General features: G+C 36.8%; 1 protein-coding gene and 1 non-coding gene across 4 annotated transcripts in view; both read right to left on the reverse strand.

Moving 5' to 3' along the window:
• EMCN (endomucin) overlaps positions 1–27,449 on the reverse strand; it is a 95,912-nt gene that overhangs the window by 29,416 nt on the left and 39,047 nt on the right. For 2 of the 3 annotated variants that reach the window (XM_068542497.1, XM_068542498.1), the window contains exons 4-5: positions 17,878–17,988; positions 4,477–4,515 (exon numbers count right to left, since the gene is read on the reverse strand). In XM_068542497.1, the coding sequence (XP_068398598.1) occupies positions 4,477–4,515; positions 17,878–17,988 (150 nt within the window). The remainder of the gene's footprint in view (positions 1–4,476; positions 4,516–17,877; positions 17,989–27,449) is intronic. The other variant, XM_068542499.1, reaches the window with a different exon arrangement.
• LOC137764526 (U1 spliceosomal RNA) lies at positions 9,246–9,412 on the reverse strand. The gene has a single exon (XR_011074027.1). It is a non-coding gene; the product is annotated as a U1 spliceosomal RNA (small nuclear RNA).

The following is a 27,449-nucleotide window of genomic DNA, read 5'->3' on the forward strand; positions in this document are numbered from 1 at the left end:
GGACTTTATTTTCATGTCATGGGACACTATGTGCCAGGCATTGTTCTAAGTGTTTTACACTCACTATTGTATTAATAATATTTTCATTTCATAAAGTGGAAACTGAAGCCCAGAGAGTTTAAGTAATTTGCCCAAAGTCACACAGAGCTGGGGTTTGAATGCAATCTCTAGACTCTGTTCTGTCAGCCACAATTCTGTGCTGCCTAAGCTGCTCCTCAGTCGGAATGAGTTATAAGTGCATGCCTCTTATTTTTGTTACATGAAATATTATCTATTTCAATTTCGGCTCCAATCGAGAAGGTATTCTTCCTACCAAGGCAAACTAAACACCTCCTTCCTTCAGTAGGCCAAACCAGACTCTGCATATACACACAAGCAGACAGAATTATTCCTAGTGTATTAAATAAAGCACATTGTAGAGCTCACTGGAAGAGCTCACACCCTTAGCAATATCATTGAAATGTGTCGGTTCTTAAAGTGAGTGTTGGCTAGCTAATCAGTTGAGACTGTGAGTTTTTATGACCTTTCAGTGTAGACTAGAGAGCCACAAGAACAGGGTCGAGCACTTCTCAGTTATCAGATCCCTGAACTAGAGGAGAATTCACATAGCCATACCTAGATTTATAGATTCATACAATTTCCTAAGTGGAAGTTTATGCCAGACCCTATCACATAAATACTTATATATTTTGCATTCCATAACTGAGTTGTTTTATTCTCAACTAATTTTCAAACAGCATAAAATTTCCAAGTTAATAAAAACAACTCTGGATATCACTTCGCTATGGGTATATTAATAGTTTGAGTGTGTTCTACCTGAACAATAGTATTAAGATTCTGTCATTCAAAGTTCGAACATTCAGGTAAGTAATCCTCTGTATAAAAATAATTCATGCTTCACATGATATAAATTCCGAGAGATGAGTAACCAATCCCAGGCATTACGTAAGATGTCAAGCATAATGAATGAACCAAGACACAGCATCCTCTTTTCCAAAGGCCAGTAGTCAGTTTTGATGGGACTTTTGTCTGTACTGGCTTCTGATTTTCCATCAAAATTAATGTCTACAATGCAACTGAGGTCCTGAAACACAGTTGAGAAAGTAAAGAAGACGGGTACAATGAGAACTTTCACAAGCTGCGCTGGTGACTATGAGAATGTTGTTGTGGTGATTAGTTTTATGTGTCAACTAGACTTGGCCATGGGGTTCTCAGATATTTGGTCAAGCATTATTCTGGGTGTGCCTGTGAATGTGTTTTTTGGATGAGATTAACATTCAGATCAGTAGACTGAGTGAAATAGATTACCCTCCATTAGGGTGGCTCTTATCCAATCAGTTGAAGGTCTGTATAGAACAGAAAGGCTCCCTGGAGTAAGAAGAACTCTTTCTGCCGGATTGCCTTGAGCTGGGATATCAGTGTTTCCTTGCCTTTGAACTGAGATATTGGCTCTTCTTGTGTGTTGAGCTTGCCAGCTTTCAGATTGGAACTTACACCATTTGCTCTCCTGGTCCTCAGCCCTTTGGACTGAGCCTAGAACTATACCATCCATTCTCCTATCTTTCCAGCCCCCTAGTTTGCCAACTGAGATCTTAGGACTTCTCAGACTCTGTAATGCAAGAGCCAATTCTTCATAATCAATCTCTTTAGAGATTTCCATGCATATATACAAATACATATATATATATATATATATTTTTTTTTTTTTTTTGTTCTGTTTCTCTGGAAAACCCTGACAAATATAGTTGTATTTTCAGAAAGTTAAGGGCAGATGGTTTATTCCTTTCCCAATACTCTGAGGCATATTGTTCCATTTTTCTCTGGAGCTGAGGTCTCTTATCAAAGAAATCAAGAGGTTCATTTTCAAGGACAAGTTATTAGCTCTGCCTGTCTGTGAGAAAATGATAAGGCTAAAGAAAAGTGAATTCCATCATTGCTTTAAATTGTTGTAATGGCCACATGATGGCTGCATATATCTCTGGGGAATAAACAGTCTTTCATCACTTTTTAGTGGGTCTTTCTATCTCCTCATTAGCTCTGAATTCAGAGCTAAAAAAATGAGTAGGTAGAAAAATCTGGCAGCTAGAAGGTCGCTTTTTTCATGAACCTCTTCCTCATCTTTCTTAAACTGCTCTTTCCCACCCAATGTATACCACAACAACAGCTAAAGGGAAAAAAATCTCTTCCTCCTCTGATCTTAACATAAGGTTATCTGAGGCTCATCTATGACACATCACTTTATACCTACATGACTGCTGGAGTCATTATAGTTATTTATAATATTGACCGGTCTTTAGTAACCCTTAATGGCAGGCTCCATGTAACACTCAAACTCTTAGCTAGTGTTATGTGTGATGGAACAGAACAAATATTTATTGAATGCCTCAGTTAGTGGTGATTGGTTGAATATACCATCCTGTATATTTGGCAGGGGATTATACAAAATTTGGAGTCTCACCAGGTATGTTACAGTGGTCAGGTGAAGTTTGACTTTCCCCCATGCTTTAGATATTGGGCATGAATTCCTCATGCTTAGCATTGTTAAACTCAGTTGTCCATTCATACTACCTTTACTCTGTTGAATGGAACGAATGGACATGTCTTCTGACTTTGATTGATCATTTCCAACTATGACTGTCTTTCTTTTATCTTTATTACATAAAATTGAATGTCATATCTATGTCTAATTGCTTATAATTCACATTTTATATATAGTTGCCTTACTTATCCTGAATTCCAATAAAAGATCCTACATAAAACAATCAACAATTTCTAGATCCTTAAAAATAGTTTTTGAAGAGAGTGGTAAAAACATAATTTTTCAAGAAAATTAAAGTCAGATGCATAATCTGAAAGAAAATATCAAACATGAGAACTCAGTATGTTCTAGTCAAAGATTAAATGTATATTTAGCTCATATTTATGGAAGGAAGCAGTACTAATAATTCTGTGGGCAAGAAGTCAACCTCAACTTTACCTAAAAGAGAAATGCTAATTATTTTAAGGAAGATGCCTCTCCTTGATCATATGGGTGAATATTTGTGAATTTTTTTGAGTGTATCTGGATTTAGTCTTTAGCCAAAACATACATCTGAAGTTTGAGACTGACTTTTCTACAGCTGATAGAATCAGCCTCATTTCTTTCTAGTCTGCTATTCAAATCAATGGTTTGTCTATTATTTGTTTTAGGAGAATTAGTTTCTATAATTCAAAATTAAAGTCTAAATGGGCTTTTTATTACATTTAAAAATCAATTATAGTTAAAGTTGGCATTGTGTAAATACCATTATTTTAAACAAAATAAAAGATGCTTCAGTCTCCCCTTAAAACGAGCTGACACTTTGTCAGCTTCCCAATCGTCTTTCATCTGTAACTTCTCCTTGATAACCAATCCATGAAGCGGGGGGACAGGACTTCTCCAGAACAGTGCAAAGCATCAGCCAACGTAAAGCTACCCTCTTTGCCTGGATGTACTATTTTTATGCTTTGTTTTGCTTTGTTTTTCCCAATGTTTTTTCTGTTGCATTTCTAGACTATGTAGATGGAAATAAGAATAAAAAATATGGTGATAAGGTGAAATAGAGAGAGTTAACAATATAAAAATAACTTCTTTATTCATTTGATGTATTATGTAGAAGATAAATAATGAAAAGTTAAAAGCATAATGATTTCCATTTCTAATTCTTTGAAGGTAGACTATGATGATTATTTAGGACATTTGCTGTGAAAATGGTATCAGAGTCACTCATAATTTTCATGGCTTTATTTTTCCAATTTTTAAAAAAGTTACATGATCTTACAAGTTTACTTCATGTATTTCTCATTTTATATATACCAAAGGTGGTTATTATTGAGAACCTAAGAGATTTGTCATTTATATAAGTACCAGGTAGGATGTAGGAAGATAAAAATCCCCCAAACAATTATAATTTCAAAACAATAGGAAGATTCAACATTATCATTTTCCTCTGCCCAGTAATCTTTTTCAATTTCTGTTGCTCCATCATCCAGAATTTATTCAGTTTAAAACTAAGGATGGCAAAGCATTAGCACTTCTTGAAGTGATAACATTTTAGGCTGTTAACTGTGGGTTATAACATCATCTCTTCAGATGCCAGGACCAGGCTTTGTTAGAAAGTAGAGAAGACAGCAAACACACACTCTATACTTCTGAGAGAGGGCAAGCTGACCACAGAAACAGACCAGGAACAGTAGGTTCTGAGCAGAGGAAAATTCCACAGGCTTTATGCATTTACCAGAACTGGTTCCACTCATCCCAGCCCCAGAGCACTGAGGCACATCATCGTGTATTCTCTGGGACTGCATTTTTTTAACACAAGGTTTCCTAAATATTTTAGTTGCCATGTAATGTTTTCCTTTGTACTATTTCACCCTGTCCTCAGACCGATTGATCTACTTTGTCTCTTTCTTGGGATTTTACCCAGGAATATTTTCAGAGAAAGAAAATTAACTTACCTGGTGTTTCTGTGGCTTTGATTGAACTCTGAATCTCAGCTTTAGAGGAAAGAAAAGAAAATTGCTAAAATTAAATGTTGAATATCAAATGTACTCTCACAATTGTTCCAGGTGGTAAATGGATATAGATCTTAGCTCATTTCTGATTTACTTTCATCAAATCATAAAATCAAGAGGCTTCCTGATTAGAAGAAACCTCAGAGCAGGGGTCAGCCAACTTTTTCTTAAAGGGCCAAATAGTATTTTAAGCTTTGTGGGTCATAAGTCTCTAGTGACTATTCAACTTTGCCATTGTAGTGTGAATGCAGCTATACATAATACCTAAAGAATATGTGTGGCTGTATTCCCATTAAATTTTATTTACAAAAACAGGTGTGGGTCTGGATTGGCCTGTGAGCTGTATTTTGCTGAATCCTCTTTTGGAGCACCGAGTACAACCCCACATCTTGAATACGCCTAGATAACCCAGACAACTACAGAAACTTTGGTAGGTACTTCATGAGTGGCACTGCCATGTGTCATATTCCTACTAAGATACTGTGCATCTCCTGACCTGAGGGAAGATTCAGAATGGTTCATACAGATTCCTATGAAACTTAGGGAATTCCTCTAAAGTAAATATAGTTCAGAAGAGCTTCTACAAATAAAATTACCTGAGAGAATCATAATCAAAGATCACTTCAACAACCTGGAGTGTTGGCACCATGAACCAAGATTTGCCAAATGAAAAAATATAGAAAAAAATTGAAACAAATAGAAGCCCAATAATGATAGTTTAAAAATATTCACTTGCTTCCTTTGTATTTTCACTTGACTGTCTCACCAGCATCTCAAATTTAACATGCCTGAAACAGAACTCTTTTTTATTGAAGTATAGTTGATTTATAATGTTGTGTTAATATCAGGTGTACAGCACAGTGATAGTAATTCAGTTTATATATATATATATATATATATATATATATATTATATATATATATATTATATATATATATATTCTTTTTATTCTTTTTCAGATTTTTCCCCTTATATGTTATTACAAAATATTGAGTATAATTCCCTGTGCTATATAGTAAGTCCTTGTTGGTTGTCTATTTTACATACAGTAATATGTATATGTTAATCCCAAACTCCTAATTTATCTCCCTCACTTCCCCTTTGGTAGCCGTAAGTTTGTTCTCTATGTCTGTGGGTCTATTCGTGTTTTGTAAATAAGTTCATCTGTATCTTTTTGTTTTAGATTCCACATATAAGCAATAGTATAATATTAGACTTTCCCTGTCACACTTACTTCACTTAGCATGATAATCTCTAGGTCCATCCATGTTGCTGCAAATGGCATTATTTCATTCTTTTTTATGGCTGAGTAATATTCCATTGTATCTATATACCACATCTTCTTTATCCATTCATAACTCTTGACTAGTATCCTCAAACCCACCTCCCCCCTCACCATCTTAGATCAAACCACGGTACAATTTTCTCCCAGGTGCACAAGCCAAAAACTAGTGGCCTTTCTTATTCACTTCTTTTTCTCACCCCATCAGCTCTAGCTTCAAAATATATTCCAAATATGTCTCACCATTCAATCGAATACTGTTCATCCAGCACCTATATCTGTCCCCTTAGTACCTGCAATAGCCACCTAGAAAAATCTTTTGAAATTTGAATTTGGCTGCTCCAAGGGTGCCTTATTCTTCTCCTCACTACAGCTGGCAATTCTTCATAGGACATGGCTCCTGCCTTGCTCCTCAATTCACTCCAGCTGTTTCGCCCTGCTGGGCATCTCTGTGGTACATCAACGTGCCAGGGCTCCTGCTGCCTCAGGTGTCCCTGCTTGCTCTTCTCTAGCCTCAGTGTTGCCCTCTCAGGCCTACACTGGCTCCTTCCCACCCTTCAGGATTCTGCTCAGGTTTCACCACTCAGAGAAGTCTTCTCCAGCCACCTTATCTAACGTTGTATACATTTCCCTCCACGCTAGCCCCCCACTCTGCCTCATCTGCTCAACAGTACTTTTATCACTCCAGGGACATTGATTTTTTTAAAAATATGTTTGTTGTCAGTTAGAATGTAACTCCAGGAAGACAAAGATTTCTTGTTTTACTCAGAGCCGTAATCGCAGAGCCTACTACCAGGTCTCTGATAAAAATATAAGGAATGAACGAAGAACAATAGAAAGTAATAATAATAAAACTAATTCTACCTCTTTGCATTTAAGTTTTAAGAGAAAATGAATGTCTTACTTAATATTCCTGCTTGGATAATTATAGCTACTATTTTTCAAGCAACTCTTATGATCAGTTCCATATATTAATTGCTGATGTCTACAAGAAAGACGTTATTATTTCCATGCTGCAGATCTGCAAATATTAGTTGAAAGCAGTGAAACTGTTTTCTAAAAGGGAGGACCGTGATTATAATTCAGGTCTGTTGGTTCTACGGTCCATTCTCTTTTACTCAAAGAGACAGCTTTTCCTTCCACTAAACTGTTCTGAGTGGAAAGCTTATGTAATTAATTCCTACTTTTGATAACTAGTTAAAATACTCTTGAACATGGCGTAATGTTGTATTTGAAAGTTGCAGTTAAAATATTTATCAGCTGCCAGAGGATTAGAATACAAATGAAATCAAAACCTTTTGTTCCTCCTGCTTTTAATATCAGGTCATAACCTTCTTGCTGATAGACTTTACAGAGAATGAAAAATTTTTAAACTCATATCAGACAAAACCTTCTGACTATCCTTTTTTGCATTTTTTTCATCCTTCAAAAATGCATAATGAGAAAATGGACTTTGGGACACAGGGAGGGGGAATGGTAAGCTGGGACCAAGTGAGAGAGTGGCATGGACATATATACACTACCAAATGTAAAATAGCTGGTGAGAAGCAGCCGCATAGCACAGGGAGATCAGCTCGGTGCTTTGTGACCACCTAGAGGGGTGGGATAGGGAGGATGGGAGGGAGACGCAAGAGGGAGGAGATATGGGGATATATGTATATGTACAGCTGATTCACTTTGTTATAAAGCAGAAACTAACACACCATTGTAAAGCAATTATACTCCAATAAAGATGTTTAAAAAATGCATAATGATTTTAGAGGGACATATTACACAAAAGAAAAATAACTATGCCTTAAAGATGTAGCTGAATATTAAAAAAATAACATATAACAATTCAAAATCCGGGCTTCCCTGGTGGCGCAGTGGTTAAGAATCCGCCTGCCAATGCAGGGGACACGGGTTCAAGCCCTGGTCTAGGAATATCCCACATGCTGCGGAGTAACTAAGCCGGTGCACCACAACTACTGAGCCTGCGCTCTAGAGCCTGTGAGCCACAACTACTGAAGCCCACGCGCCTAGAGCCGGTGCTCCGCAACCAGAGAAGCCACCGCAATGAGAAGCCCATGCCCAGCAATGAAGAGTAGCCCCCGCTCACTGCAACTAGAGAAAACCCGCACACAGCAACAAAGACCCAACACAGCCAAAGATAAAATAAATAAATTTATTTAAAGAAAAATTCAAAATCCTTTTATTGAGTCTTAAGAGGTCCAGACTTTTATATATGAATGAATATATTATTATTCTGAGGACAAAATTCTGTAAATCTTAAATATTTAATCAATACTGGAATATATATACCTTTTAATACTAAAATCAAGGATGTATTATTCTGAAGATAATAAAGTGTTTTCATATGGCATACTATTTTCAAATTTGGATTCATTTCTGTGGATATAAAATCTTAATAGAGAGGAATGCTATGGAATATGGCTAAAGTATTATTCTTGTCCTTTTTTAATTTATAAATTTCATAACGCAAATGTGTTTTTAAGAAAAGGAAGTAGGTGAAGTCAAATAGCAAATAAGTGTGTAACCTAGTCTCAAACTTAGATGTTTAGTAAAAACCAAATCCTTAATCAGGGTGGTTGGCAACTTAAAATCTCTTGGTTGAGTTTGTCTCTAATATGAAACTGAAGTCTTATGAAATGCAAATGAACTTCGAAATGCTAAACTTTAATCCACAATTTAATCCAAAGCTAAACTTTGCTTAAACTATCAGCTTTTAAAACAGAAATAATAAGCAATAATACAACAAGTAACTTTGCTAAATATTCTTATCTTATGAAGGCCATTATATTTACAGCTATATATAACTGTATGTAATTACACACAGAACATGATTTATCATTAACAGGCCCAGGAGAAAAAATATATACAGCCATTCCCATATATAATTCTTTTCTGATTTGCTTAAAAATAATTTGCTATGACCAATTCAAATTTTACTTCTTATTTCCACCCCCCCGCCCCCCCTTCCAAACAAAGCATTGACTGAGTCACTGTACATGAGATGAGTTCTGGTTTGGCTAAACTGTGACTTGTGACTAAGACCTTGTTATCCTGAGTATTCCTCCTTTATCGGCCCACATGAAATGATACAAACTAATTAAATATCATGTAAGAAACGTTGTAATTAAGTTCCCAAATAAATGTCATAGATAAATGGTGACATTCACAAGAGAACTAATGAGGATAGGTGATCAGGTAAATTAGTGTTTTCCAAAGCATGAGATGCATAGCATTGTAAGAGAGATTCTATGAGGCAGTACTGGAAAGTGGCATTAAATAAGATTGAAACACTAAATGAGAAAGTTATTTTCTTTTCAGCTTTTTTGTTTATTTCAATGACGAAGTTTCAAAATTTCAATTTGATGCAAATATGTCATTAATATGTAGCATGTGCTTATCATTTTTTTTTCACCCCACAGCCGGAAGTACAAATGCAGTCCCCGACAATCACAAATTATTCAGTGGAGTTTTCCACATTTGGGGAAATCACAGGGGTCAGCACAGCACATCCAGGGTGCTATGGATAAGCCTCGACGGGGGAAAACCACCTTCATGATCCTGGTATCTCCCTTTCCAGGTAAGTATTTGATTTATTTCTTAAACAAGGACAAGCAAGCCTCAAACTCAGAGCCTTTGGCAAGCAACAAAATCTAGCTAGAATTTTGTTTTATTTTGCTTACATCATAGTGACTTTCTAGCTTCTGTTTATGCCCAGTCAAACTGGTTTTTCATTTATGATGGTTTACTTTTCAAACAAATTTAAGAATAAAAAGTGCATCAATTGAAAGAAAGTACTAAATAAATAATAGTGCAGATGGTACGCATATCTGGCAACACTCATTAAGTTGTGGGAAACACTGAGGTAGTATCTTGCAGAGGCTCTTGATAGTTGTGTAGAATTTGAATAAGCAATTGGAGGAAAGACAAGGAGATGAAAGAAGGACCATACAGATGAGGACGGCAGGATGAACAAATACCACAGTCAGCAATAAATCTGGCAACAGCGAGAGAACCACCTTGGTGAGAATCACAGGTTCACATTCAGCCAGCCTATCAGTCCGTCAATCTCTCATATTGAGTGAACTCCTACTTGTCAAGCATATGATGCACCCAATTAAAAGCTAGTTGTTTTCTAATTCCTTTAGATACCTTATGTAAAACAGTTGTAATGAGAACAAGTGTGGTATAGTGGATTTGAGGCAAGAAAAACAGGGTTTGAATTTCATCTTTTAATTTAACCTTGGCCAAGTCATTTAGTCTTTCTGAACCTGTTTTCTTATTTGTGAAACTGGTATCATAAATACCGACTTTGCCTGGCTTTTATAAGGATTATCATTAATAAAACAATAGCTAAAATGTATTATTTACTTTCCAGACACTGTTTTAAGCTTTATATATTTTTACCTCTTTTAATCTTCACATGAATCCTGTAAGGGTGTAGTCTTATTACAACTACTTTACAGATGAGGAAACTGAGGCACAGAGAAGTTAAGGAGCTTACCAAAGGCCACAGTCCAAAGAAATGGTTGTGCTCTTATTTGAACCTAAGCTATCTGATTTCAGAATCATTGTTTGTAACCAATAAGCTAACTTCCTCTTGGCATGATTGTAGAGCCCTTATTTTTTATTATTTTAGGAAGGGTGTGGTGCCTTGAAAAGCACAGGCTTGGGCAGAGGCCATTCTCATGTTCAACCAGTAGTATATCTGAAGTGGCTACTTGATTACTATACAATTATATATGATTTTTCTGTTAAACAAACTCCATACTAAACTAGGATAAATTATGCAAAAAGGAAACATATATGATAAACTATTTGTTACATATAAATGTTATTAACTCTGACTAAATAACCTACTGATTACTTACAAATGTTACTCGTTTTTACTTAACAAAAGTCAGATTTTTCCCTTCAGATTTCAAGTCTGTAATATTGTATATGCTGTGGTAGCAGAAGCTCTAAGTGGAAAAAGCCTGAGAAGTATTTTTATCCACGCACTTGCCTTAGTAGAGTTATGTCCTGGCATTTGCCCATCTCAATTTGTCTTCTACCTATAATCTTATTCCACATTCTCTCCTCAGCTAAGACAAAATCCACCAAAGGGAGAAAGGGCAATGGTCTCTCCTTCCCTGTCAATCTCTTACAGTGTGAACTATACCTGCTTTCAAATCTGGTTATAGATATCTGAATGACTAAGTTTCCAGCAAGAAAAGCATCTATTTTGCTTTCTCCCCTCCGTCTTCCTTTTACTTTTCTCTTCTCTCTTCAGAAACCATCAGGTATGCAAAGGAAATGAAAAGAGTCAGAGAGGATGCCACGTTTTTAAGCCACTGGCAGAAACAGGGAACTCAGGAAGAGGAGAAGATTTGTAATTTTACAACAGAGTTTTACGTCCAATTTTCCCACAGTTTAGATACTGGAGGATGGGGACTCTTGTGATTGACATTTCTTTGAATCACTCCTCAGTGCCCAGTGCGGTAGCCCTGCCAACAGACAATGGCAAATGCATGGATGTTGAAATCTAGGCGTAACAAGGGTAAATTCAGGACACGGTCTGGAGTGGGTTCAATGGTGACATCCCCCTCCCCCTGACTTCCTTGGAAAGATATGTGTACCTAGAACCGGTGAATACAGCCTTATTAGAAAAAGGATCTTTGCCAGTGTAATTATGGATCTTGAGATGAAATCATTCCAGATTGGGGTGGGCCCAAAATCCCAAGAAAGTGTCTTTATAAAAAAAGAAGGCATAGACAGAAGAGGAGACACAGAGGGGAAGGCCGTATGTAGACACACAGGGAAAAAGACAATGTGAAGACAGAGGCAGAGATTAGAGGGATGTATCTATAAGGCAAGAAATGCAGAGAATTACTGGCAATTTCCAGAAGCTAGGGGGCATGTCAGGTCACCGATGCTCTCCAAAAGATTTTTAGTGGATAAATTAATTTACTAATTAATCCAAAGGGCCCTCGTTTCTTTATAAAGTCAGATCACTGAATTAATGAGGATTTCTATCTTAAAAATCCTAGTATTCTAGAAATGTGGCTTCTACAGGCAGAATAAAAGAATAAAAAAGGAGAAATACACACAACTTTAAGAGAATGGGAAACGATTAGAAATGTTTTGAGAACATGCTTTTTCTTTTTTTGCCAACCTAATCAGAGCCTTCTCTGGGAGCTTCCTCAAACTAACTGGGCAAGGGAGACTCTTTTTTTTTTTTTAAATTAATTAATTAATTAATTAATTAATTAATTTTGCCTGTGTTGGGTCTTCGTTTCTGTGCAAGGGCTTTCTCTAGTTGCGGCAAGCGGGGGTCACTCTTCATCGCGGTGCGCGGGCCTCTCACTATCGCGGCCTCTCTTGTTGCGGAGCACAGGCTCCAGACGCGCAGGCTCAGTAGTTGTGGCTCACGGTCCTAGTTGCTCCGCGGCATGTGGGATCTTCCCAGACCAGGGCTCGAACCCGTGTCCCCTGCATTGGCAGGCAGATTCTCAACCACTGCGCTACTAGGGAAGCCCCGAGAACATGCTTTTTTGATCTACATTCCACCTTTCTAGGGAGTAAAGCAACAGACCTCGATAACTCTTCTCTACTCTAAATCAAGCCTGCATTTGAGATAGTGTACCCACAGTGCCTTTATCTGATAGTCACTCTCCGAGGACCCATTGCCCATATGTTTAAGAGGTGTTCAACCTTCCCCTGCCTATAGATTGTTTTGTTCTCCTTCTGTTTCTCTGTCTTGGCTCCACTAATTTTGAATGTTTGTGTGTGTGAGGGGTGGAGATGGAAAGGGAGCATTGCCCTCCTCACCAGGAATCTGGGCAGACTCTGGTCTCATCAGGCGCCGATGGAAACGTGTGCAAACTCATTATATCAAGTGGAGTCCATGCTTAGCAGGAAGCACCTTGAGGAACGAGAGAGATCTAGGGAGGATGGCTGCCCAAAGAATGAGTTTTATAACAACATTTCTAAAGGACTTAGTATAGAACTGGTTAATCAAATGGCAAATGCAAAGGGCAGCAGTAAGTACCCTTCTTTCATTACCTTGTTTTCCAGGGTGTTTCATTTTTCAAGAAATGGCTTTGTGTGTGTATTTTTTAAACTACTTGGAAGAAAGCCACTTCAGACTGTGTTTAGAAGCCAAATAAATACAGGAGTCTCCAGAACTGAGATGCAGAGGGCATTTTATTGCATGAATCAAGGCAGAATTAGGAATCTAAAGTGGCGCATGGGATTGACCACAGACTTCTGTCTAAGTGCTAATTTTAATAAACCATGGTCCTTGAATGACATTTTCCACATCAAGCACTGCCTGGGTGGGTGTCAGTGCAAAGTACAAATTGTTTGAGTTTAATCTTCAACTGCTGCACATTTTGCAGATGCGTATTCACTTTTATTCTTGTTTGTCTTGGGGGCAGTCATATTATGAGATGGATGAGGCTTTGGTTTGCCAAAGGTAATTTTCAGGCATATATTGCCTACAAAATAGGTTCTACTCATCAGAGCCCAAAACACTACCACAAAAAAAATGTTCTTCTTATGAAGGAAAAATGACCCTCCTCTTTAAGTGTCTTTATGTGGTGACTAATTAAATAAAATTATTAGTTTACAATTATGGTGTGAAATTCGACTGACTTTGTCTAGATAACCTTTTTTATGTCGTGCCTAAGACGATTACAATAAAAAAAGGGGGAGATGGAGGTTCTCGATGTGTTTCTAGACAACAGTGGGCCTTGGGCGGCCACATTCCCCACTTGCTGTGTCATTCTACCTTAGAGGTCTCCCAAGAAGAGACTTGGAGACTGTGAGTCACCTGTAGCTGCTTGTTCTTAAGGACTATGGGTATGCCAACAGTACATCCAGTGTTTATAATGAACGGGATCTGATAAGGCTCTTACAGAAGATTGCTAGCTTTTCTACTCAGGATAGTTTGACTAAAAGTACAGATTACTTCCGGTCACAGAGGCCAGAATAAGGGAAGTCGTTGTTGTGAAGATACGTGTGGACTGGACCTGGAAAACTGTCAGGAACCAGGGGATCTCTCGGTCCTGCTACTCTCTCTGTCTCTCCTGAACAACTTAATCTTGCTCGCGGGGTCTCTCCATTTCCGCACATAGTCTCTCTCCATTCTTCTTCTACCAACTCTGCTTACTCATAATACCCGCTTCCTTATGCCGCAGGCATGCACACCAATCACCGTGGCTGTCTCAGACTCACTCTACTAAAACCTTGCTACTACAGTTCCCCTGACTTTCTGGTTTGTTTGGGTTTTCTAGTTCAGATTACCCAGAAGGGAATTTTATTGGCCTAGATCAACATTCTCTTTCTTTTTGTTTTTAAACAAATCTTTATTTGGAAACTCACCACTTAATGCACTCATTTTAAGTACACAACCCAATAATATTTAGTAAATTTATAGAGTTGTGTGACCATCACTATACTACAGTTATACAACCTTTTCTTCAACACAAAAAACTTCCTTAGGCCTTTCTGCAGTCAATCCCCAGGCCCATCTCCAGGTGTAGGCAGCCACTTACCTGCTTTCTGTCCCTATGAAAATATCCTTTCTGGATATTCCACAGAAATGGAATCATATACGTTGCATTTTGAGAAAGACTTCTTTCACTGTATGATGTTTTTCAGATTCATGCTATTACAGAATGTATCAGTATTTTGTTCCTTTAAATTGCTGAATAGTATTCTATTATACGGATATCCCATGTTTTGGAATATTACAGATGCATTCCAAATGGAAAATCCAATGAGATATTCTATTTCGCCAGTTAATGGACATTTGGATTATTTTCAGTGTTTGACTATTATGAATCATGCTATTCTTAACACATTAACCACACCCTGTTTTGATTACTATAGCTTTAGAGTAAGTTTTGAAATTGGCTGTGTTCAAGTCTTCCAATCTTGTTCTTCTTTTTCAAAAGTGTTTTGACTATTCAAGGTCCTTTTCATTTCCATATATATTTTAGGATTGGCTTATCAATTTCTATGCAAAAAACCTGCTGGTATTCTAATAGGGATTGCACTGACTATTTTATCAATTATTGATCAACTTGGAAACAACCGCCGTCTTAAAGTATCAAGTCTTCCAATCCATAAACATGTAATGTTTGTTTGTTTATTTATTTATTTATTCTTTGCAATGTTAAATACGTATTTGAATTTTAATCGTGAGGTTATGCTAATGCCTTCGGTTTCAATATGATAATGCAGTGGTTTTTTTCCTTCCCCCATTCTGTATTTGTATCTCCCCTTTTCACATTGAGAACACATCTATATGTTTTTTCAATCTTGTAGTACCAAGTATTTAGATCGCTATATTCATTTCAATAAAACAAACTCATCAAGTGAATTTCAGGATTTCTTTGCAGTGTTTTTCTTTTCTCTCCCCCTCTTTATCTGTTCTACTGAGGAGGGTGTGCAGTTAAGACTACGTTGTTTAAAGTACTTGGATTCTTTTTGTTTCTTTTTGTGTGCTTTTTTAACAATTTTATATATGGTTAGGTAAAGTGTTTCTGTTTGCATTTAATTTTTTCTATTTCTGTCTTTGCTGATAGTTACATACTTAGAAACAATTATATTTGTTATGAAAATTGACAGTAGATTATTACAGTATAAAACCTAAGGAAGCAAATGTTCAAAACATTCATCACTGGCTTTAAAAAATTTTTAAACATACAGCAGCAACACACTCACATTCTACTTTTCTTTCCCCTGCGATTCCATCTTTCTTGTGAACCCCTGAAATGGCTTTGTGTGGCTAAAGTCAGAATCAAAATGATGTCATTTTTGCATCTCACTAGCACTTTCCCACCGGCAGTAATGTTTTAAAATCTGATTTCTTTGCTCAAGTACCAGATGTAATTGTACTAATGAAAAATTTTCTTTTTTGATCCTTAGTGGGCTTGTCTGAATCACTAAAACTAACAAGTGGTCTTTTCACATAATACTAAAATAAATGTATTATTTAAATTGTGTGTGCACTACATTAAAAAGGCATAAATTGCCTTCCCCTCCCTGCTCTGCTGTGTCTGGCCTGCTGGCTCACACCTGCCACATCTCCCAGATGTGCTCTGATACCAGGCTCCACATTGTGAATGTCCAGAGCATGTGATCAGAATAGGCTCAGCTCTGCTTTGGCTTTGGGGATCCCTTAGTTCTTTTGCTCCTCTTGCCTGGAAACTGACCCCATGATGTGTCCTTTTTAGGGTCCCAGACACCCACTAGAGCCCCTCCAGGTGATGTTCCAGGTACCACTGACTAGCCTTACTTAATTCAGTTATACTCATATGACTATCTGCCTTAAGACAAAAGAACCCAGGGAGGTGGCAGCATGCAATAAAGAAAAGAACACAGGACAAGGAATCAGATATGCCAAGTTGTTAATTCTGGTACTCACTAGCCCTACTGATGGGGAAAAATCTTTCTTGATAATTCACTCCATTACCTCATTAGATCACTGGCTTATGATAAAAGGCTATAACTCAGGGACAGCCAGATGGAAGAGATGCACAGGGCAAGGTATGGAGAAGGGGCGTGGAGCTTCCATGTCCTCTCCTAGTGCACCACCCTCCTCAAATCTTCACCTGTTCACCAACTCAGAAATTTCCATTTAGATATTTAATTTCTCACAGAAGTGTTTTATAGTTCAGTGTACAAATCTTGCATTTCTATTGTTAAATTTACTCTTAAATACTTTATTCTTTCTGATGCTATTACGAATGGAATTATTTCCTTATTTTTTGGATTGCCATTGCTAACATAAAGAAATATGATTTATTTGTGCATATCTTGTATCCTCTGATATAGAATACTCTTTATTAGTTCTAGTAGCTTTATTGTGAAATGTTTGGGTTTTCTACATAGATAATGATGCAGTCTACTGAGAGAAACACATTTATTTCCTCCTTTCCAATCTGGATGAACGATTCTATCTGTCCCTTTCTTTCTATCTATCTATCTATCTATCTATCTATCTATCTATCTATCTATCTACCTATCTATCTATTTACCTATCTATCTATCAGCTTATTGCACTGTCTAGAACCTCGTTATAATTTTGAATAGAATTGGTGAGAGTGGAATCTTTGTTTTGTTCCAGATCTTAAGAGGAAAGTATTAAGTCTTTCACTCTTAAGTATGATGTTTGCTGTATGTTTTTCATAGATATCCTTTACCAGTTTGAGGAAGTTCCATTATATTTATATTTAATTGAGTTTTAATTATGAGTGGGTGTTATATTTTGTCAAATACTTTTTCCGCATTTACTGAGTCTACTAATATGGTGTATTACATTACTTGATTTTCATATGTTAAACTAACCTTGCATTCCTGGATAAATTCCATTTGTTCATGCTTTATATCACTTTTCATATGTTACAGATTTTTTTCTAATATTTTATTAAGGATATTTGTATCTGTGTTCATGAAGGATATTGGTCTGTAGCTTTCTTTATTTGTGTTTTCTTTTCATTCATTTCTATCTTTGGTGTTAGGGTAATACTGATCTCAGATAATTATCTGTGCGATGTTTCCTCTACATCATGAAAGAGTTTGAGAAGAATTAGTATTACTTCTTTTGTGAATATTTTGATAGAATTCACACTTGATGCCATCCTGCTTGGAGTTTTCTCCATGGGCCCATTTTAAATTTCTAATGCAGAATCTTAAATTGCTTTAGGTCTTTTCAGTCTTCCTATCTTCTTGAGGCAGTTTTAGCAATTTGTTTCTAAGAATTTTTCCATTTCATCAAAGTTGTCTAATTTTTTGGCCAAGCTCACCTTTTTGTGCCAGGTGATATCATAGATTATTGCTCAGGCTTGGACTGATCCTCCTTGGCATCCACTCATTTGTGGCTACGGAGGGATAGAGTATCACTGTACAAAGCAAAGTCGCTAAATGGTTGTCGCATTTGGTAGAGACTAAGAGAGAATATAAGTAAGGCATTGTTCTTTGGTAGCTGTGGGCTGGAAAACATTCTGAGTTTAGTTCTATCCAATATATTAGTTTAACATTTCAGCACAAATTGTTGTACTTACTCTTGGATTGGGAACTTTGTAATGTTGAAATAGCATTTGGAAGTGGAAGACTTGTCACTGTTTCTCTTGTAGTGATGAACTCAGTCTTCGTGACACCTTTGGCTGTAGATCCTAATTATGTAAAAAAGAATGAGTAGCCATCAGGGGTGTAAACAATCACTAGATCATATCATTAATATTAATATAAACATCCAGTTACAACTTGAAGATTAGTTAAAGTCTTCTGATCAAGATATAGAAATCCAGTGTTTTGATGTCTGTCTTTTGGTGAATCAGTTAACTACATTTTTAAAAGTGGAGGGACATTAGACTCTCCTACATGTCTGATATAGGTTATTTCACTTGATCATACCAGTAATTCTATTAATTAAGTAGCAATTATGATCATAATTTTACGTGATTCTGAAAAGTTATATAATTTTCCCACAGTCACAGAGAGCCAAACCTTTCTGATGTAAAACTTAGTTGCTCAGCTACCCTAGAAAGGGGGTGGTAAGGCAGTAGTAGTAGTTGAAAGTGGTAGTATGATTCCCATGCTATCTAGGAGAGAATTTTCAGGTAGGTGGAATAGCAGGGAGGAGAGAGATAACAAGAAGTAAACAGAATAAACTTTTAATTATATTTAGTTCATTTTTGGGGGGCAAAAAGGAAATTCAGCAACAAAGAAAAAATAAGCTGAGTTTTCAAAAATAGCATTGGAATAAGATTACTTTAAATAATCTATATTTGCACAAATATTATAAAACAAAATGATTGATGACCTTCAGTCTTTTCAAAGTCTATCATGGGGAATATTGAGTTGGTAAAGATAGGCATTCTGGTTAGTGCACGCTTAGTGTTAGCTAGATACGATGTTGGCTGGAGATGGGGAGAAGACAGTTTAATAGACTCCTATCACAAAGAGGTCTGGAAGCCTGAACTGCTGGTGCCTTCCAGAAGTGCCAATCAGCTTTCATTCTATGGCAATAAGCATCTATAGTGTAATGCAAATTCTTAGTACACTTGAGAGATTCATGCTGGAGAAGTTTAGAGTTTGCAGGAAGACCTCATAGACAGTGGGTAAATATGTCTTCAGGCAAAAAGCCTTTAGAAATTGGTATGCTAAAGAAAGTGAATAAATTTGAATATAGGCTATAGGATTAACACTGCATATAAGAAAGTATGAGTGAAAATGGTCACCAACTTCAGAGGAATCTTGAAGTAATAAATTGAGAGGGAAATATTTGAGGAAGAAAAGAAATGTCTTATTATATAAGGAAAGCAGAAGTTGATCTTTGTAATAGTATGGAAGTGGGAAAGGTACAGAAACTCAACACTTGAGGACGGAGGAATGTGGGGATAAAGATCTTGCTTCTCACTGGAACTCCAAGAACATATGCTTTGAAAACACCAGAACAGGAGTTCTTCTTCAGAAATCTTCAGAGAAGAATTCTTCTGCTGAGCTAAAATTGGAAACCATGAAAAAGCTATCCTGATGGCCTAAAGAATTCCCTCATATAAAGCAGACTCAACAGTCTCGGTGATGGGAAAAAATAGAATGTATAGCTAAGGAAGATGTGAGGAGCTGCCAGTTTACGAAAATACAAAGAGAAAAGGAGAATAATGGAGTAGCTGGGGGTACAATCCCAAAAATTTTATTTAGAGAGTTGCTTATTATTAATGTGGAATATACTTCACAGATGAGAACAGAATTAGAGCCCACACTCAATTCAGGACAGGTTGTCAATTACACATGTCAATTAGGCCATGGAAGGAGACAGGAATGTTTTGAAAGTGATCCAAATATTTAGAAATATCCCTGGTGGACTATGAAAATAGAATAGAATGAAAGATGTATTGAATGAAAAGTGAATAGAATGAAAAATGTGGAGACTAATGCTGCCACAGGCATAAACTTTCAAATTTTACTGGTGTACTAAATATTTCAAATCCTAATCTCAGAAGAAAAGAAAATGGGTAACCTACATTTATTAAAATATGAGAATCATAGTCTTATATTAACATCTTCTTGGGAAAATGTTCCCAATTGCACTTCAGGTTCACAGGTAGTAGATTCTGGACTTCTGCCAAGAAGTGATTAACACCTCAGAGCAAAAGGAAACCAATCTCAAAGCTGTTCTTTAAACTTATACGGTTTGCTCTCTTTCAGTTTTTCTGTCTGGCCATTTTCCCCCAGAAAACACTATATATCAGCTGTGGTCTACAGGTGTGACTCACACTGTAAGTCTAGGTAGTAATATATGTATCAGATTTGACAAACATTATTTTGCTTGAGCAATACTAATTTAAATCACAGCATCAAGATAATAGTGGCTTTACCTTTAGGACTTGTGTTTTTGAAATTTATGTTAAGCCTTAGAATTTGATACAGGTGGAATGCATGAAAGACAAAATATGAGGAATTTTTAAACCATATTTAACTTGGAATAAAGAATCAAACACAAGAGATGCTGGAGAAAGTCTCAACAATACCAGAGTGTAAATGCAGAGAAGAGACTTTGACTCCAAACAGAGCCCTAAGTTAGAACCATTGGCTAGAACTAAGCAGAATGAATGTGAGGAATATGGGCTGTTTTATAATTTGTCTTGGTATTTTCAACGTGAGATTCATGTTGTATGTTTTGAGAGATTAAATTTTTGGAAGTAAGCAACAAATGTGAACATTAATTATATTAGGAATTTAAGGGGTGTTTACAACAGACTGACTTGAAAGGGAGGATTTATGGAGTTAAATTGCGCAGCCAAAGGGATTAAGCAGTTTTATTCCTTTGAAGTTACATAATTTGACTGACAGTATTGTTTTGTCCAATATACATAACAAAAGCTCCTTGTGTGGTCACTTTGTCTTCAGAAATAGAATATGGGATAAGTGACTTTTTGACAAAATCAACATTTACTAAAACATATGCTATAGAATACTAGTACTTTGGTATGTTACTTTGTTTATGTTACAAAACACTTTTATAGTCAAATTATTTGGAGCTGCATAGATTTTGACTATAAAAAAACTTTTATAGTCAAATTATTTGGAGCTGCATAGATTTTGAAGTCAACATTTACCAAAACATATACTATAGAATACTAGTACTTTGGTATGTTATTTTGTTTATGTTAAAAAACACTTTTATAGTCAAATTATTTGGAGCTGCATAGATTCTGAAAAAACATCAAATGAATGTCTTTGTGTTAGGATTACTGAGAATTTTTACAGATGTTATTGTGCATTGTAAAAGCCTCGGAGGGTAGTATTTTCTAAAACACTTGCCCAGGTAGTTCCATTTTCAGGGATCATTTTATGGGCTAATGCTTCATAGAAATTATGCACCCATAACAATGAGGGTAGTCTGGGGTAAAATTAATTAATATCCTGATTCATTTAAGTGACTTCTGAGGTAATATTAAAGAGCCCATAGAAAGACTGTGAAGGGCCTAAATGTTTATACCAATGATCCTAGGAAGATGTGTCAAAGCAGTGGCAAAGAATGGAAAAGAAGCCTCTTGAGGTTTTGCTCAGATTCTTCTGAACGCCTCCACTGGAGTGAAAAGGAATACCTCAGAATGTAAATAAGTTAAAAGGGAAAAAGATGTGAAGGAATGTCAGCCAGATACCTGAACAATTCAAAGAGAACTAAGACGTCGTTCCCTCCAGTACTCACTCCTGAGGAAGAGGAGCTCAGATCATGCAACCGGACTATCCCGGTGTCCCCAAAGATTCTGAAGAAGCACAAAATGGTGCTGGTGAAGGAATGTACGTAAAGTAGGACTATAGCTTTCAGTGGGAGACAAGAAGAGGGGAAAGTTTTATTTCTATATAGATTTAAATTTCCTTTTTCTTTTCCATATTATTTAGAGGGTAAATTAAGGTAGACATTAAGGGTCCCTTAGAACTGTGTGTTTAGCAATGTCCTACCTCTTGCAAAACCATCAAGCACCATGTAGTATGACCCCAGGAAAGTAGGCCAGAGCAGACTACTGAGAGCTCCCTGCTGTTTAGGCCTGGCCTAATAAGGTGTTTAGGTGTCTCCAGATCTATCAATTCTCTAACCCAATTTACCAAGGTAAGCTCATATAGGAACTTGGGACTGATCCTAGGTCATGAATAAACTTATATCTGTATTTAGAGTGGCTTTTTGCATTATATATCCCCCAAATCAAGTGGGTTGAGGTATTTGGTGACCTCGGAGCAATGTAGTAATTTTTTAATCCCTTCGTTCTTTCTTAGAGACTTCACTAACAAATAGATGTTGACTTTCTATTTCCTTAAAATCTATTTTAACAGTGTTTCTTGGAGCCAGAGCAAATATTGGTAGGAGCTTCTTCTTTATTTTCTCATATCAATTGATCCTATTTACCCATAAGTTCTAACATATGAAAAATCAGCAACAGTGCTTATGGGGACATTAAAAGCTTCTCAAACATTTGAGCTGCCCCTTTGGAAAACTGTAATTAACAATTACAGATGAGGTTATTCCCAGCTTAGGTGGGGGGTGAAAAAGAATTGCTTTGTTTGTTTTCCAGTTGTAGAACACATTCATTACTTATTTTACTATGAATAGAATTTAGCTAAACAGAATAATGACTTATTTCAGTAAATTGTAACTGTACTACTAAAGCCCTAAGGGTTCAGTAGGGAAGCCTCACAGGCTTGGTGGTAAGAGAGAGAAATGGCTAGCAGTCCGCCCTGCACATACAACCACACTGCTTCAAACTGGGCGGTTCAACTTCTATTTGTCTGATATATTCACATTTTGGACTTTCGCAAAAGATTTTATGAGGAAACGTTTCTGCTAATTACAAACAATTTTAGACAACAACTAATTGAATTAATAATGAGGGTCCTAAAATCAGACATTGTCTGACCACACTGAAAGTAAGATGAACAACATCAGAGTAGGCAGAAATAAGATCTTGTGTTATTGTGAAGTTCATGTGCTAATAATGTTTCTATACTATGCTCAAGAATATCACCTTTCACTTGGACTTATTTACTCTTTTTTTAAACACAATGCTAGCAAGTTGGTTGTGTGTGTTTATGTATGTGTGTATGTGTTTTCCACTTAAAGGAGCAACCTAAAAGAAATAACCATTCATAGCAGGCTGGTGATCTCACCCAAAATATAGCCTAAAAGCAGGGAAAGAACCAGAACATGCACCAAAAAGGGAAAAGAAAGGCAAAAAGTTACAGAATTCTGTGACTATTTTGTGTAGGAAGGAAAAGTGCTATATAAGCACTGTTAAAACCTGAGGGGCTCACTATTTAATAGTGAAGTCTAAATAGTTGAGATTAAAATAGTAATATTTACTCATTAAGTAATAGTTGATTATGAATTAGTTCAATAGAGACAAAAATTTTAAATTAAAGAGCCAACTTTCAAATTCTAAATTGTTATTATGAATTTTGTGCTTTTTTTGTTAAGTCATTTAAGCTCTCTGAAACTCAGTTTTTCGGTTTTTAAACAATTTTAAAATAATCTTTAAAAAATGATAATATATCCTGAGGTGTGGGCAAGATGATGCAGTAGGAAGACCCTGAGCTAACTCTGCCCACAGGTCCAGCGAAATTACAACTATTTACAGGACAACTATCTATGAAAGTGACCTGAAGACTAGCAGAAAAGATTTCCCACAACTAAAGATACAAAGAAGGAACCACAACAAGACGGGTAGGAGGGGTAGAGATGTAGTATAGTCAAGACCCACACCCACAGATAGGTGACACACAGACGGGAGGATTATCACAATTCCAGAGGTTCTCCCCAAGGAGCGAGGGGTCTGAATTCTACATTGGGACCTGCTACCTGCATGTCCTACACTCCCAGGAAAATGAGTGCCCAGAACATCTGGCTTTGAAGGCCATCAGGGCTTGTGTAATGGGAGAGCCAGAGGGCTATAGGAAACAGAGACTCCACTCTTAAAGGGCTCACGCAAAGTTTCACATGCTCCGAGTTCCAGTACAGAGGCAGTAATTTGAAAGGAGCCTGCGTCAGATTCATTTGCTGATCTTGGAGAGCCTCACAGAGAGACAGGAAGCAACGCTGATTCCCCTTGGGAACATAGATGCTGGCAGCAAACATTCTGGGGAGCTTGTTCTACCATGAGGATGCTGGTGCCGACAAGCACAATTTTGGAAACCTCCCTCCAGCCTTGAAGTGCCAGGGGCTTACCCACCCACCAGCAGGCAGGCACCGGTCCCTAGAGATCTGGGGCTCTGCAAGCAGCTGCTCCGGGTCCCAACCCCACCTGCCAACAGGCTGTCACCAGCCCTGGGACTCCCCAGGTTCCACAGCAGCCACCCTGGGACCTGGTGCTATCTACCAGCAGACAGGCACCTGCTCCAGGACCTGCTGGGTCACACAGCCAGCCATGCCAGATCCTGGCCCTACTTACCAGTGGGCTGGCAGTCGCCACATGAATTACAGCTTGGCAGCCAACTGGCCTGGGGGCCAGCCCTGCCTACCAGTGTGCCCACAGTAGTTGGTTCCACCACAACAGAAGGGCCCACACAGTCAACATAGGGGGCACCCCTAGAGCATACAGCTCTGGTGACCAGAAGGATATGGGCTGCTGAGCCCCATAGGGTGTCTCCTACATAAGGCCACTTCTCAAAGATTGGAAAACATAACCAACCTACATAATACGTAGAAATAAATGTATAGAGATAGGCAAAAGGAAGAGACAAAGGAATATGTTCCAAATGAAGGAACAAGACAAAACCCAAGAAGAAGAACTAAGTGAAGTGGAGATAAGTAATCTACATGATAAAGAGGTCAAGGTAATGATCATGAAAATGCTCAGTGAACTTGGGAGAAGAATGAATGATCACGTTGAGAAGTTAATAAAGAGTTGGAAAATATAAAAAAGAATCAAATGGAGCTGAAGAATACAATAACTGAAATAAAAAATACACTAGAAGGAATCAACAGGAGATTAGATGATACAGAGGAACGATCAGTGAACTGGAGACTGAGTAGTGAAAAATCACCCAAGCTGAACAAAAAAGAAAAAAAGAATTTTAAAAGATGGGGACAGTTTAAGAGACCTCTGGGATAAGATCAAACATACTAACATTCACATTATAAGGGGTCCTAGAAGGAGAAAAAAGAGAGAAAGAAGCAGAGAACATATTTGAAGAAATAATAGCTGAAAACTCCCCTAACCTGGGAAAGGAAACATGCATCTATTTCTGGAAAGTACAGAGAGTTCCAAACAAGATGAACCTAAAGTGGTTTACAGCAATAAACATTATAATTAAAATGACAAATATTAAAGATAAGAAGAGAATCTTAAAAGCACCAAGAGAAAAGCAACTAGTTACATACAAGAGAACTCCCATAAGACTATGAGCTGAATTTTCAGCAGAATCTTTGTAAGCCAGAAGGGAGTGGCATGATATATTCAAGGTAATGATAGGAAAAAACCTACAACCAAGAATAATCTAACTGGAAAACATATCATTCAGATTTGAAGAAGAGATAAAGAGTTTTACAGGCAAGCAAAGGCTAAAAGAGTTCAGCACCACTAAACCAGCTCTACAAGAAGTGTTAAAGGGATTTTCCTAAGTGAAATAGAAAAGACCGCAACTAGAAATATGAAAATTATGAAAGTAGAAATCTCATTGGTAAAAGCAAACATACAGTAAATGTAGTAGATCAACCACATAAAGCTAGTAGGAAAGTTAAAAGACAAGGCAGCAAAATCATCTATATCAACAATAAGTATTTAAGGGATACCTAAAACAAAAAGATGTAAAAGTTGATGTCAAAAACATTAAACATATATATAGAGAGAGAAAGAGAGAGAGAATTATATATAAACCTCATGATAATCACAAACCAAAAATCTATAATAGAGACACACAAAAAAGAGAAAGAAATCCAAACATAACACTAAAGATTGTCATCAAATCATAAGGGAATAGAGCAAAGGAAGAAGAAAGGAACAGAAAAGAAGTACAAAACAACCAGAAAACAATTAACAAAATGAAAATAAATACATACCTATCAATAATTACCTTAAATGTAAGTGAATTAACTGTTCCAGTCAAAAGACATAGAGTGGCTGAACAGATTAAAAAAACAAAACAAAACGAAAAACAAGACCCATATATATACTGCCTACAGGAGGCTCACTTCAGATCTAAAGACACACATAGATTGAAAGTGAGAGGATGGAAAAAGGTATTCCATGCAAATGAAAATGAAAAGAAAGCTGGGGTAGCAGTACTCATAACAGACAATTTAGACTTTATTTTTTTTAATTTATTTTTAAAAAACCACTTTATTGAGGTAAGATTGCTCAAAGTGCATTAAACACTTCATACATTAGACACATTTTTATGATGGTATATTTTAGAGCTACTTACTTCTTTTTAAATCCATGTATTATAATTTATTTAACCAAACCACTGTAGGTGGGCTGTTGAGCTTAATTGAATTAACAAACAAATCAAGCTGAGCAATGTGCAATATTGCCCATTCAGGCTGGAGTTGCAAAAATGAAATATTTTTCTCCCTTTCATCTAAGTCTACACAGCTCTGGCCCCCACATTTTAGCAATTGAAAAAGTAATTAATTCTGACTGTTGGTCAGAAAAATGCACCTTCCAGAGCATTCTAGGAAGTCAGGCAGAGGGCAGCTTGCCAGGACACAGCCCTTCCAGTGGGAGTAGCATTCTGAACTCTTGAACGTAAACTGCTGGCAGTATTTACTCCACTTTGAGTTACTCAAAACAGACTTTAAAATAAGACTGCAACAAGAGATGAAGAAAGACATTACATAATGATCAAGGGATCAATCCACAAGATCAGATAATTGTAAATATACATGCACCCAACATAAGAGCACCTACATATATAAGGCAAATATTAACAAAAACAAAGGGAGAATTGACAATAACACAATAATAGTAGAAGACTTTAACACCCCAGTTGCATCAACTACCAAAACTGAGTCAAGAAGAAATAGAAAATCTGAAAAGGCCTATACCAAGTAAAGAGATTGAATTAGTAATCAAAAGCTTTCCACAAAGAAAATCCCAGGATAAGATTTTTCACTGGTACCTTCTACCAAAAATTTAAAGAATATTTACCCTCAATTGTTTACAAATTTTTCCAAAAATTAGTAGAGAAGAAAACACTTCACAGTTCATCCTGTGGGGCTAGTATTTACCTGATACCAAAATCAGACAAAGACAACAGAAGAAAACTATAAACTTATATCTCTTATGAATACAGACATGAAAATTCTTAACAAAAGAACTGATAACAAATCTAGCAACATATAAAAGGCATTATATACCATCACCAGGTGGGATTTACCACAGGAATGCAAGATTGGTCCCACATATGAAAATCAATGTCATATACCATATTAATAAAATAAGGGATTAAAAACCACATAATAATCTTAATACACTAAGAATGGCATTTAACAAAATCTAACACTTTTGCATGATGAAAACACTCAGCAAACTAGTAATATAAGAGGACTTCCTCAACCTGATTAAGGGCATCTCTGAAAAACCTACAATAATATCATACTTAATGGTGACATACTGAAAGCATTCCCCTAAAA

Source organism: Eschrichtius robustus, chromosome 4 (assembly GCF_028021215.1).
Source record: "Eschrichtius robustus isolate mEscRob2 chromosome 4, mEscRob2.pri, whole genome shotgun sequence".
NCBI classification, from domain to species: domain Eukaryota; kingdom Metazoa; phylum Chordata; class Mammalia; order Artiodactyla; family Eschrichtiidae; genus Eschrichtius; species Eschrichtius robustus.